General features: G+C 46.7%; 1 protein-coding gene across 1 annotated transcript in view; it reads left to right on the top strand.

The window, feature by feature from the left end:
- The first annotated feature begins 396 nt into the window (after window positions 1-396).
- Window positions 397-12,809, top strand: part of LOC144692808 (collagen alpha-1(XI) chain-like) — a 145,016-nt gene continuing 132,603 nt past the window's right edge. Inside the window, exon 1 of the mRNA XM_078561883.1 lies at window positions 397-654. Within this exon, the coding sequence (XP_078418009.1) occupies window positions 546-654 (109 nt within the window). The 5' untranslated portion in view covers window positions 397-545. The remainder of the gene's footprint in view (window positions 655-12,809) is intronic.

The raw sequence follows: 12,809 nt of genomic DNA, 5'->3' as shown, positions 1-12,809 counted from the left end.
GCCTGCCTCTGTCTCCCTCCTGACATTCCTAGTGCCTCTGATGAGTTCTTTGAGGAAAGTGAGAAGTTTTTTGGAGAGCGAGGAGTTGCGCCCAGCGGCCAATGGGATGTGTGATGTGGATTTCAGTGGCCGGTGATTTGTTGCTGCAGGTGATCGGGCTCAGTTTCAGTAGCTGATGATTAGCTGTCAGCCTCCCCCCCCCCTCCCCAACCTCACATCCTCCCTCCCCCACCCCCCCACCCCCCCCCTCCTCATCCTTCCCCCCACCCCCTAGTCTGGATATGGTGTCTCCCAGTCCTGGGACGTGCCTTTGAGGGGTTCCGATTGCGCTCAGTATTCCGCTGCAGTTTGCAGAGTTCCTGTTGGCTGCTGCGGAACAGCAACTGAAGGGGGCCCTGGGCTGGAGCAGAGACGATCAGGAGGCCGGCCGCACTCGGATGGCTTTGTAAAGAATCCGCTTTGGGATTGCTCTCCTGTGTGGGACTGTCTGAGATAACCTGCAGCCGGCCAGTGCTTCTGTTCACACTCCCTGGGCTCCGGACAGGATGATGGAGAGGTCGAACACTCGGTGGAAAACGAGAAGGTTGCTGAGAATCTGCACCATATTCACAGTAACATGTATATCATCCCTTCAAGTTTCAAGTGTAAGAGGAGGTGAGTTTCAGGGTCCCTCAGGAAAGAGGAGGAGAATGGTCAGAAATTTCAAAATCTCCGGACCTTTCCTCCCAATGGTCTGCCTCTGTCTCTGTCCCTCTGTGTCTGTCTCTCTCTCTCTCTGTCTGTCTCTTTCTGTGTCTGTCTCTCTGTCTGTCCGTCTGTCTCTCTGTGTCTGTCTCTTTCTGTGTCTGTCTCTTTCTGTGTCCATCTCTATGTCTGTCTTTCTGTATCTGTCTCTCTGTCTGTTTCTCTGTCTCTCTGTCTGTTTCTCTCTGTTTCTTTGTCTGTCTGTCACTCTCTGTCTCTCTGTCTGTTTCTCTGTCTCTCTGTCTGTCTCTCTGTCTCTTTGTCTCTCTATCTGTTTCTCTCTGTTTCTTTGTCTGTCTGTCACTCTCTGTCTCTCTGTCCCTATCTCAGTTTCTCACCCATCCTGCCTTTATCCCCCCTTTCTCTCCATCTGCCTCGATCCACATTCCTCTATTCCTCTCTCCCTTTAATGCTGCCCTATTCTCTCCATCAGGCACTTTGGCCCCCTCCATCCTCTCCTTTTCTCTCCCCCTCTCCCGATCCCTCTTCTTTCTCTCTTTCTAGCTTTCTCTCTCTCTCTATTCCCCTCTGCCCTCCTCCTCTCCTCCCTCTCTCCCTGATATCTACCTATCGCACTATTCCGGTTACAGTATTCACCGTTTGAGCGTAAATGATCCGACGATGTGACAAATGATGGACGGAAAAGAGTTTGAATTTCATGCCAAAGTTAATGAAAATGATTCAAGGTGGAAAAAGCTGTTTCGATGTCACCCCCACCCCCCCCTCTCCCTCTCCCTGTCCCTCTCCCTCTCCCCCCGGGGTGGGTGGGGTGGGTGGGGGGTGTGGTTCCGCTCCATGGTCCACAAGGTGAACTGGAGCAGGCTCCAGCGGGGTGAATACAACCCTGTGTCCCGGCAGCGAACAGGTTAACTCTGCTCCGGGGAAGCTGCAGCTACTTAAATATTTGGTTAAGTTGGGTTGAGAATACCTGCTGCCGCTGCACAGTAGCTGCTTTCTTCCACAGAAACAGTGCACACTGTGGAGAACTTGTTTCAAAAATACCTCATTCCAGTGAGTTTATGAATCGGAGGCTGGAAAAAAGGGGAGGATTTCTCAGGATCCTCTCAACAAATCCAAGCAAAGGGCAGTTCAATCGAGTTTATTATCAGCTGGAGGGAGTGTGAGCTGGGGATCCATTAGAATTGACAACTGTGAATCAGAGAATCTTACAGCACAGAAAGAAGCCATTCATCCCATCCTGTCTGTGCTAGCTCTTTGAAAGGGCTACCTGACTAATCCCACTGCCCCTGCCCTTTCCCCATATCCCTGCAAATTTCCCCCCTTCAAATATTTCTCCAATTCCTCTTTTGAAAGTTATTATTGAATCTGCTTCCACCGCCCTTTCAGGCAGCGCCTTCCAGATCACAACAACTCGCTGTGTAAAAATAAATTCTCCTCATCTCCCCCTCTGATTCTTTCACCGATTCTCTTCAATCTGGGTCCCTCTGGTTACCGACCCTCCCGCCACTGGAAACAGTTTCTCCTTATTTACTCTATCCAAACTCTTCATGGTTTTGAACACCTCGATTAAATCTCCTAGCGTCATAGAACCATAGAAAATTTTGAGCACAAAAGAGGCCATTCAGCCCATCATGTCTGCGTTCTCTAACCTCTGCTCTAAGGAGAACAATCCCAGCTTCTCCAGTCTCTCCACATTAACTGAAGTCCCTCATCCCTGGTCCCATTGGAGTAAATCTCCTCCGCACCCTCTCCAAGGCCTCAGCTGTATATATCTTGTGCATCTATCATGTAACATTGTGAATAGATTATTGTATATATTATATATTGTGCACATGCCGTATACTATAGATAATGTGTAGATTATACATTGTGCACATGCTGCACACAATAGATATTGTACATTGATAATTTCCAGATGGAATTAAAGCTGGGGTAGAGCTGGATTATAGAAGCAATTGAAAGAATCAATGGTAAAAATGACAACTTTAGAGAAAATGTAAAAATACAGCACTGAGCGGTGAGTCCAGGACTCCCAGTCTGGGCAAGGGAAGAATGTTGTTGGGGGTGGGGAACAGGGTCGCCCTTTTCCCCGGCGCTATCGTCACCCACTGGGAGGGACTCCCTGCAATACTGGCGGAGGAATGGAGCCGAACCGCCAAAGGGGCCAAATCAGGAGTCCCAGGACACCCAGTGTGTGCGTGTGAGAGAGAGAGAGAGAGAGAGCGTGTGTGTGTGGTAGGGGAGCATGTGAGACAGTTTGTGCCTGTGTGTGTGGGGTGGAGAGAGTGTGTGTCTGTGAGTGTATGTGTGTGTGTGTGTGTGGGAGACGGAGAGTGTGCGAGTGTGTGTGTGTGTGTGTGTGGGAGACGGAGAGTGTGCGAGTGTGTGTGCGTGTGGTGGGGGAGTGTGTGGGACAGTGTGTGCCTTTGTGTGTGATTGTGTGTCTATCTATGTGTCACTGTGTGTGTGTGTCAATGTGTGTGTGTATCTGTGCGTGTGTCTGTGTGTGTCACTGTGTCTGTCTAAGTGTGTCCATGTGTTTGATCATGTGTGTCTGTGTCTCTTACTGTGTGTATGTGTGTGTCTGTGTGTGTGTGTGTCTGTGACTGTGTCTGTGTGACTGCATGTGTGTGCATCCGTGTGTGCCTGTGCCTGTCTGTGTGTGTGTGTGTATGTGTGTGTGTGTGGGGGTGTGTGTTGCTGTGCATGTGTGTGGGGTGGGGTGGGGACTTTATATCTGTGTGTCTGTCTCTGTTTAGAGTATAGCTGCTGCCCTGAGATTAAGAATGTGGCAAATGGAGATTGTGTGCAGGTCCGAGCCCAATGTGGACAGCGAGAGTGACAACATGACAAAGATGAACTGTTCATTCTGCCTCAATTTGTATGTGAGGGTGGATGGACACAGGGAGCAGGCCACTTCCACAGATCCATGGACACGGATTTGGAAGCAATTTCCTCCTGTGGCAACCTGGAGTCAGTTGGTAATTTGATGAATGACAATGATGAAAAGGGGTGGGGTGGGGGGGGGGTGGGTGGGAATTCTCAGTCCGAATGGTCTGATGTCCACGTAGACAGTGCCTTGGTTTACTGGTGCTGATTGTTGGAAAGATTCCCAGTGACATTCTGGGCCAGACAGTAGCATTGACTGGAGAGAGAGGAGCTGAAAGTTACACTGATTGATTCTCACACCATTGCTGCCCTCTCAGCTTTACAGCCTGCAGTAAACTTTCAACAAGATTGATTCCGTTTCAGAAATGTGACCCTGTTATTTCGAGGATTTAGCCAGTGCTGATTGCACCGGTTACCCCATGGGACTAGTTTAAGATTAAACCCAGCAGAGCAACCGGCAGACTGAGAGAGTGAGTGAGTTACAGGTTAAGTCTTACTGAAGTTCACTTATGGAGCCGCTCAGTTTGCCCTGAAGGAGATTTTATTTCCTGTTAAAGTTTTCAAAAAGACAGTGGAACAGAATAATGATTAGAATCACAGAACCTTACAGCGCAGAAGGAGGCCATTCGGCCCATCCTGTCTGTGTCAGCTCTTTGAAAGAGTTCTCCAACTAGTCCCACTCTCCTGCTCTTTCCCCATAGCCCTGTAAATTTTACTCTTCAAGTACATATCCAGTTACCTTTCTGAAAGTTCTGATAGAATCTGATCCATCCACCCTTTCAGTTAATGCATTCCAGATCACAGGAACTCTGTGTGAAAACATTTCTCCTCATTTCCCCTCATCACAGAATCACAGAATTGTTACAGCACAGGAGGCCATTTGGCCCATCATGTCTGCACCGGTTCTCTGAATGAGCAATTCCCTTAGTGCCATTCTCCCACCTTTTCCCTGTAACCCTGCACATTCTTCCTTTGCAGCTAGCACTCTAATTCCTTTTTGAACGTTTCAGTTGAACCTGCCCCCACCACACTGTCAGACTGTGCATTCCAGTCCCTAACCACTGCCTGCATATGTTATTTTGCAATTATTTAAAATCAATGACCTCTGGCTACTGATCCAATTCAAGGAGAAACAGTTCTGCCTTAATGGCTCAATCAAACAGACAACACATCCATTAAATTCCCTCTTAACCTGCTCTGCTCCAAGGAGAACCATCCCAGCTTCTCCAGTCTCTCCACATTAAATGAAGTCCCTCTTTGCAGTTATCATTCTGGTAAACCTCCTTAGCAAACTTTGTAATGCCTTGGCGTTTAAAGAAAGCATAGTACCTAGAATTGGAATTTTCTTTCCAATAAAAATATCACCGGCAAGGCCAGCATTTATTGCCCATCCCTAGTTGCCCTTGAGAAGATGGTGGTGAGCTGCCTTCTTGGACCGCTGCAGTCCATGTGGTGTAGGTACACCCACAGTGCTGTTAGGGAGGGAGTTCCAGGATTTTGACCCAGTGACAGTGAAGGAACGGTGATATATTTCCAAGTCAGAATGGTGAGTGGCTTGGAGGGGAACTTCCAGATGGTGGTGTTCCCATGTGCCTGCTGCCCTTGTCCTTCTAGATGATAGAGGTTGTGGGTTTGGAATGTACTGTTGAAGGAGCCTTGGTGAATTCCTGCAGTACATCTTGTAGATGGTACACACACTGCTGCTAATGGTGGTGGATGGAGCGAATGTTTGTGGATGTGGTGCCAATCAAGTGGGTTGCTTTGTCCTGGATGGTGTTGAGGTCCTTGAGTGTTGTGGGAGCTGCATTCATCCAGGCAAGTGGAGATTATTCCATCACACTCCCGACTTGTGCCTTGTAGATGGTGGACAGGCTCTGGGGAGTCAGGAGGTGAGTTACTCATCGCAGGATTCCCAGCCTCTGACCTGCTCTTTTAGCCACAGTATTTATATGGCTAGTCCAGTTCAGTTTCTGATCAATGCTAACCCCCAGGATATTATAGTGGGGGATTCAGCAATGCTAATGCAATTGAATATCTTGGATACAACACTCCACTTGAAACTTAACCAGTGATTTAGAAAGGGTGAAGGATAACATTTTTTAAAAATCCAGTGTGTCATCAACATGTCCTGCCACCTTCAAGGGTTTGTAAATACGCAGCCCCCGCCCACTGGACCCTCTGCTCTTTCACCCTCCTCACAATCCAACCCTTTGGATTATTTGGCAATCATGTTCCCACTAAAATCCATCACTTCACACTTATCCACATTAAATTGTCTCTGCATGTTACGAACATACAAATTAGGAGCAGGAGTGGGCCACTCGGCCCCTCGAGCCTGCTCTGCCATTCAATAAGATCATGGCTGATCTGTGTAACCTCAACCCCACTTTTCTACCCACCCCCAATAACCTTTCACCCCCTGTGTTAATCAAGGGTTTATCCACCTCGGCTTTAAAATTATTCAAAGACTCTGCTTCCACCGCTTTTTGAGGAAGAGAGTTCCAAAGACTCACGACCCTCTGAGAGAAAAAAATTCTCCTCATCTCTGTTTTAAATGAGCGACCCCTTATTTTTAAACAGTGACCTCTAATTTTAGATTCTCCCACAAGAGGAAACATCCTCTCCACATCCACCCGGTCATAACCCCTCAGGATCGTAAAGGTTTCAATCAAGTCCACTCATACCCTTCTAAACTCCAGTGGATACAAGCCTATCCTGTCCAGCCTTCCCTCATAAGACAACTTGCCCATTCCTGGTATTAATCTAGTAAACCTTCTCTGAATTGCTTCCAATGCATTTACATCTTTCTTTAACTAAGGTGACCAGAACTGTACACAATACTCCAGATGTGGTCTCACTAGTGTCCTGTACATTGAATGATAACCTCCCTACTTTTGTAATCAATGCCCCTCACAATAAGGGATAACATTCTATTTTCCTACTTACCTGCTGTACCTACATACTAACCCTTTATCATTCATGCACTGGGACGCCCAGATCCCTCTGAATCTCAGAGCTCTGCAGTCCCTCACCATCTAGATAATATGCTTCTCTTTTATTCTTCCTGAAAAAGTTTCACATTTGCTCACATTATTCTCCATTTTCTTTATTCATTCAAATTTATCCAGCATTTGTTGCCCATCCCTAGTTGCCCTTGAGAAGGTGGTGGTGAGCTGCCTTCTTGAACTGCTGCAGTCCATGTGGTGTAGGTACACCCACAGTGCTGTTAGGGAAAGAGTTCCAGGATTTTGACCCAGTGACAGTGAAGGAACGGCGATATATTTCCAAGTCAGGATGGTGAGTGACTTGGACAGGAACTTCCAGGTGGTGGTGTTCCCATCTATCTGCTGCACTTGTCCTTCTAGATGGTAGTGGTCATGGGTTTGGAAGGTGCTGTCGAAGGAGCCTTGGTGAATTCCTGCAGTGCATCTTGTAAATGGTACACACTGCTACTTCTGTGCATCAGTGGTGGAGGGAGTAAATGTTTGTGAGTGTGGTGCCAATCAAGGGGGCTGCTTTGCCCTGGATGGAGTCGAGCTTCTTGAGTATTGTGGGAGCTGCACTCAGCCAGGCAAGTGGGGAGTATTGCATCACACTCTGACTTGTTCCTTGTAGATGCTGGACAGGCTCTGGGGGAGTCAAGAGGTGATATTCTTAGCCTCTGACCTGCTCTTGTAGCCACAGTATTTATATGGCTAGTCCAGTTCAGTTTCTGGTCAATGGTAACCCCCCCTGGATGTTGATAGTAGGGGATTCAGTGATGGTAATGTCATTGAACATCAAGGGGTGGTGGTTGGATTCTCTCTTGTTGGAGATGGCCATTGCCTGGTACTTGTGTGGTGTGAATATTACTTGCCACTTGTCAGCCCAAGCCTGGATATTGTCCTGGTCTTGCTGCATTTGGACATGTACTGCTTCAGTATCTGAGGAGTCATGAATGGTGCTGAACATTGTGCAATCATCAGCGAACATCCCAAATTCTGACCTTATGATGGAAGGGAGGTCATTGATGAAGCAGCTGAAGATGGTTGGGCTTAGGACATTACCCTGAGGAACTCCTGCAGTGATGTCCTGGAGCTGAGATGACTGACCTCCAACCACCACAACCATCTTCCTTTGTGCTAGGTATGACTCCAAACAGTGGAGAGTTTCCCCCTGATTCCCATTGACTCCAGTTTTGTTAGGGCTCCTTGATGCCACACTCGGTCAAATGCTGCCTTGATGTCAAGGGCAGTCACTCTCACCTCACCTCGGGAGTTCAGCTCTTTTGTCCATGTTTGAACCAAGGCTGTAATGAGGTCAGGAGCTGAGTGGCCCTGGTGGAACCCAAACTGGGCATCAGTGAGCAGGTTATTGCTAAGCAAGTGCCACTTGATAGCACTGTTGATGACCCCTTCCATTATTTTACTGATAATGGAGAGTAGACTGATGGGGCGGTAATTGGCCGGGTTGGATTTGTCCTGCTTTCTGTGTACAGGACATACCTGGGCAATTTTCCACATAGCCGGGTAGATGCCAGTGTTGTAGCTGTACTGGAACAGCTTGGCTAGGGGCGCAGCAATTTCTGGAACGCAAGTCTTCAGTACTATTGCCGGAATATTGTCAGAGCCCATAGTCTTTCCAGTATCAAGTGCCTTCAGCTCTTTCCTGATATCACGTGGAGTGAATTGAATTGGCTGAAGACTGGCATCTGTGATGCTGGGGACCTCCAGAGGAGGCCGAGATGGATCATCCACTGGGCACTTCTGGCTGAAGATTGCAGCAAATGCTTCAGCCTTGTCTTTTGCATTGATTTTGAGCTGGGCTCCTCCATCATTGAGGATGGGGATATTTGTGGAGCCTCATCCTCCAGTGAGTTGTTTAATTGTCCACCACCATTCACAACTGGATATGACAGGACTGCAGAGCTTAGATTTGATCCGTTGGTTGTGGGATCACTTAGCTCTGTACATCACTTGCTGCTTGTACTGTTTGGCACACAAGTTGTCCCGTGTTATAGCTTCACCAGGTTGACACCTCATTTTTAGGTGTGCCTGGTGCTGCTCCTGGCATGCCCTCCTGCACTCTTCATTGAACCAGGGTTGATCCCCTGGCTTGATGGTAATGGTAGAGTGGGAGATATGCTGGGCCCTGAGGTTACAGATTGTGTTCGAGTACAATTCTGCAGCTGCTGGTGGCCTACAGCACCTCATGGGTGCCCAGTCTTGAGTTGCTAGATCTGTTTGAAATCTATGCCATTTAGCACGGTGGTAGTGCCACACAACACAATGGAGGGTATCCTCAATGTGAAGGTGGAACTTCGTCTCCACAATGACTGTGTGGTGGTCACTCCTACTGATACTGTCATGGGCAGATGCATCTGCAGCAGGCGGGTTGGAGAGGATGAGTTCAGGTAGGTTTTTCCCTCTTGGTTCCCTCACCATCTGCCCAGTCTAGCAGCTATGTCATATAGGACTTGCCCAGCTCAGTCTGTAGTGAGCCACTCTTGGTGATGGACATTGAAGTCCCCCACCCAGACTACATTTTGCGCCCTTGCCACCCTCAGTGCTTCCTCCAAGTGGTGTTCAACCTGGAAGAGCAGTGATTCATCAGCTGAGGGAGAGCGGTACGTGGTAATCAGCAGGAGGTTTCCTTGCCCATGTTTGACCTGATGCTGTAAGACTTCATGGGATCCAGAGTCAATTACACTGAGGGCACTCCTTCCCGACTGTATACCACTGTGCTGCCACCTCTGCTGGGTCTGTCCTGCCGGTGGGACAGGACATACCCAGGGATGGTGATGGTAGTGTCTGGGACATTATGTATAAGGTATGATTCCGTGAGGATGACTATGTCAGGCTGTTGCTTGACTAGTCTGTGAGACAACTCTCCCAATTTTGGCACTAGCCCCCAGATGTTAGTAAGGAGGACTTTGCAGGGTCGACAGGGCTGTGATTTCCATTGTCGTTTCCGGTGCCCCGGTCGATGCCGGGTGGTCTGTCCGGTTTCATTCCTTTTTTGTGTCTTTGTAATGATTTGTTACAACTGAACAGTTTGCTCGGCCATTTCAGAGGGCATTTAAGAGTCAACCACATTGCTTTGGGTCTGGAGTCACGTGTAGACCAAACCAGGTAAGGGCGACACATTTCCCTCCCTAAAGGGAATTAATGAACCAGATGAGTTTTTACAACAATCGACAATGATTTCATGGTCTCCCTTAAACTTTACTTTTAGTTCCAGATCGTTTTTACTGAATTCAAATTCCACCCTGTGTGAGATTTGAACCCCAGTCTGCAGAATCACTCTGGCCTTCTGGATTAGTTGTCCAGCAACAATACCACTATGCACTCACTTAACCTGTCTATGTCACTTTTTAGCCTCCTTATGTCCTTTTCATAATTTATTTTCCTACCTATCTTTGTGTCATCAACAAATTTAGCAACCATCCCATCCATCCCTTCATCCAAGTCATTTATATAAATTGTAAAAAGTTGAGGGCCCAGCACTGATCCTGTAGCACACCACTCATCACATCCTGCCAACCAGAAAAAGACCCATTTATGCCAACTCTCTGCTTTATGTTAGCCAGCCAATCTTCTATCCATGCCAATATGTTACCCCTTACACCATGAGCTTTTATTTTCTGCAATAACATTTGACGTGGCACTTTATCAAATGCCTTCTGGAAATCTAAGTACAGTACATCCACTGGTTCCCCTTTATCTGCAGCATATGTGACTCCTTCAAAGAACTCCAATAAATTGGTTAAACATGAGTTCTCTTTTACAAAACCATGTTGACTCTGCCTGAGTTCCTCAAAATTTTCCAAGTGCCCTGCTATAACATCTTTAATAATAGCTTCTAACATTTTCCCTATGACAGATGTTAGGCTAATAGGCCTGTAGTTTCCTGCTTTCTGCCTCCCTCCCTTGTTGAATAAAGGAGTTACATTTGCTACTTTCCAATTTAATGGAACCTTCCCCGAATCTCGGGAATTTTGGAAAATTAAAACCGATGCATCAACTATCTCACCACCCAATTCTTTCAAGACCTTAGGATGAAGTCCATTTGGACCTGGGGATTTGTCAGCCCACAACCCCAATAATTTGCTCAGTACCATTTACTTCCCTGGTGATTGTAATTTTCCTGAGTTCATCCCTTCCTTCCATTTCCGGATTTACAGCTATTTCTGGGATATTACTTGTGACCTCTCCAGTGAGGACCGAAGCAAAATACCTGTTTAATTCGTCCGCCATCACCCATTTTCCATTACTAACTTCCCAGATGCACCCTCTATAGGATCAAGACTCACTTTGTTAACTCTTTTTTAAATATCAATAGAAACTCTTACTATTCACCTTTATATCACTAACTAACTTTCTGTCATACTTTAATTTTTCCCTCTTTATTAATCTTTTCTCATTTTTTTCTGTTCTTTATACTGTTTCCAATCTTCTGACCTGCCACCTGTCTTTGTGTAATTATATGCCTTTTCTTTAAGTTTGATAGTGTCTTTAACTTTTTTAGTTAACCACGGATAGTGGGCCCTCCCCTTGGAATTTTTCTTTCTCATTGGAATGTATCCTGTATATTCTGAAATATCCCTTTAAATGTCTGCCACTGAACTTCTATTGACCTACCCCTTAACCTCATTTGCCAGTTCACTTTAGTTAACTCCGCTTTCATACCCTTATAATTGCCCTTATTTAAGTTTAAAATGCTAGCCTTGGACACACTCGTTTTTCCCTCAAAATGAATGTAAAATTCAATCAGACTCAAATCGCTGCTACCTAGGGTGGGGCCTTCACTAGGAGGTTATCAATTAACCCTATCTCATCGCATAATACCAGGTCTAGTATAGCCTGCTCTCTGGTTGGTTCCAGAACTTGCTGTTCTAAGAAACTAGCCTGAAAACATTCTATGAACTCCTCATCTATGCTACTTTTGTCACTCTGATTTTTCCAGTCTATGTGTAGATTAAAATCCCCCTTAATTATTGCTGTACCTTTCTGACAAGCTCCCATTATCTCCTCTTTTATACTCTGTCCAACTGTGTAGTTAAGATTAGGGGGGCCTGTACACCACTCCCACAAGTGACTTCTCACCTTTATCATTTCTCATCTCAACCCAAACCGTTTCTACATCCTGGTTTCCTGAACTTAGGTCACCCTCTCTAATGTGCTAATACCATCATTAATTAACAGACCCACCCCTCCACCTTTTCCTAACCTCCTGTCCTTCCTAAATGTCCCATGCGCTTCAATATTCAGGTCCCAAACCATGTCATCCTCTATCCATGTCTCTGTAATGGCTATCAGATCATACTTATTTATTTCTATTTGTGCTATCAGTTCATCTGTTTTGTTTTGAATGCTACGTGCATTTAGATACAGAGCCTTTTTGTAGCATTTAGCCTTATCTGCTGATTCACTCTTAGAATTATACTCTCTGGCCCTTCCTGTCACAGTTTGTTTATCATTTCCCATATTAATACCTGTCTCTCTTGCCTTGTTTCTATCCTTTGGTTTATCACATCTTCCCAAATTTGATCCCTTGCCCCAACTATTCTGTTTAAAATCCTCTCTACTTCCCTAGTTAGGCAGCTCGTGAGGACACCAGCCCCAGCATGGTCACAGGCGTAGACTGTCGTAACGGTATAGATCCCTCTTTCCCCAATACTGGTGCCAGTGCCCCATGAACCTGAACCCATTTCTTCCACACCAGTCTTTGAACCACGCATTCATTTCTCTAATCTTATTTGTCCTATACCGGTTTGCATGTGGCTCAGGTAATAATCCAGAAATTATTACCTTTGAGGTTCCGCTTCTTAATTTTGTGCCTTAGCTCATCATACTGACTATGCAGAGCCTCCTTCCTCATCCTGCCTATGTCATTGGTACCGACATGGGCTACAACCACTGGATCCTCCCCCTCCCACCGCAAGTTCCTCTCCAGCTCTGAGCAGATGTCCCGAACCCTGGCACCGGCCAGGCAACAAAGCCGCCTGGACTCTCGCCCTTTGCTGCAGGGAACAGTGTCAATCCCCCTCACTATCCTGTCCCCTACTACCACTACATTCCTTTGTGCTCCCCCAACTTGAATGTTTTCCTGCACCACGGGGCCATGGTCAGTTTGCTCATCCACCCTGCAGCCCCCACTCTCATTCAGACAAACTGAGAGAACCTCAAACCTGTTGGACAATTGCAGAGGCTCACACTCCTGCACTCCTGCCCTCT

The sequence above is a fragment of the Cetorhinus maximus genome, chromosome 17 (genome assembly GCF_964194155.1).
Source record: "Cetorhinus maximus chromosome 17, sCetMax3.hap1.1, whole genome shotgun sequence".
Lineage (NCBI taxonomy): Eukaryota > Metazoa > Chordata > Chondrichthyes > Lamniformes > Cetorhinidae > Cetorhinus > Cetorhinus maximus.
This window is presented reverse-complemented; position numbering and strand designations above follow the sequence as displayed.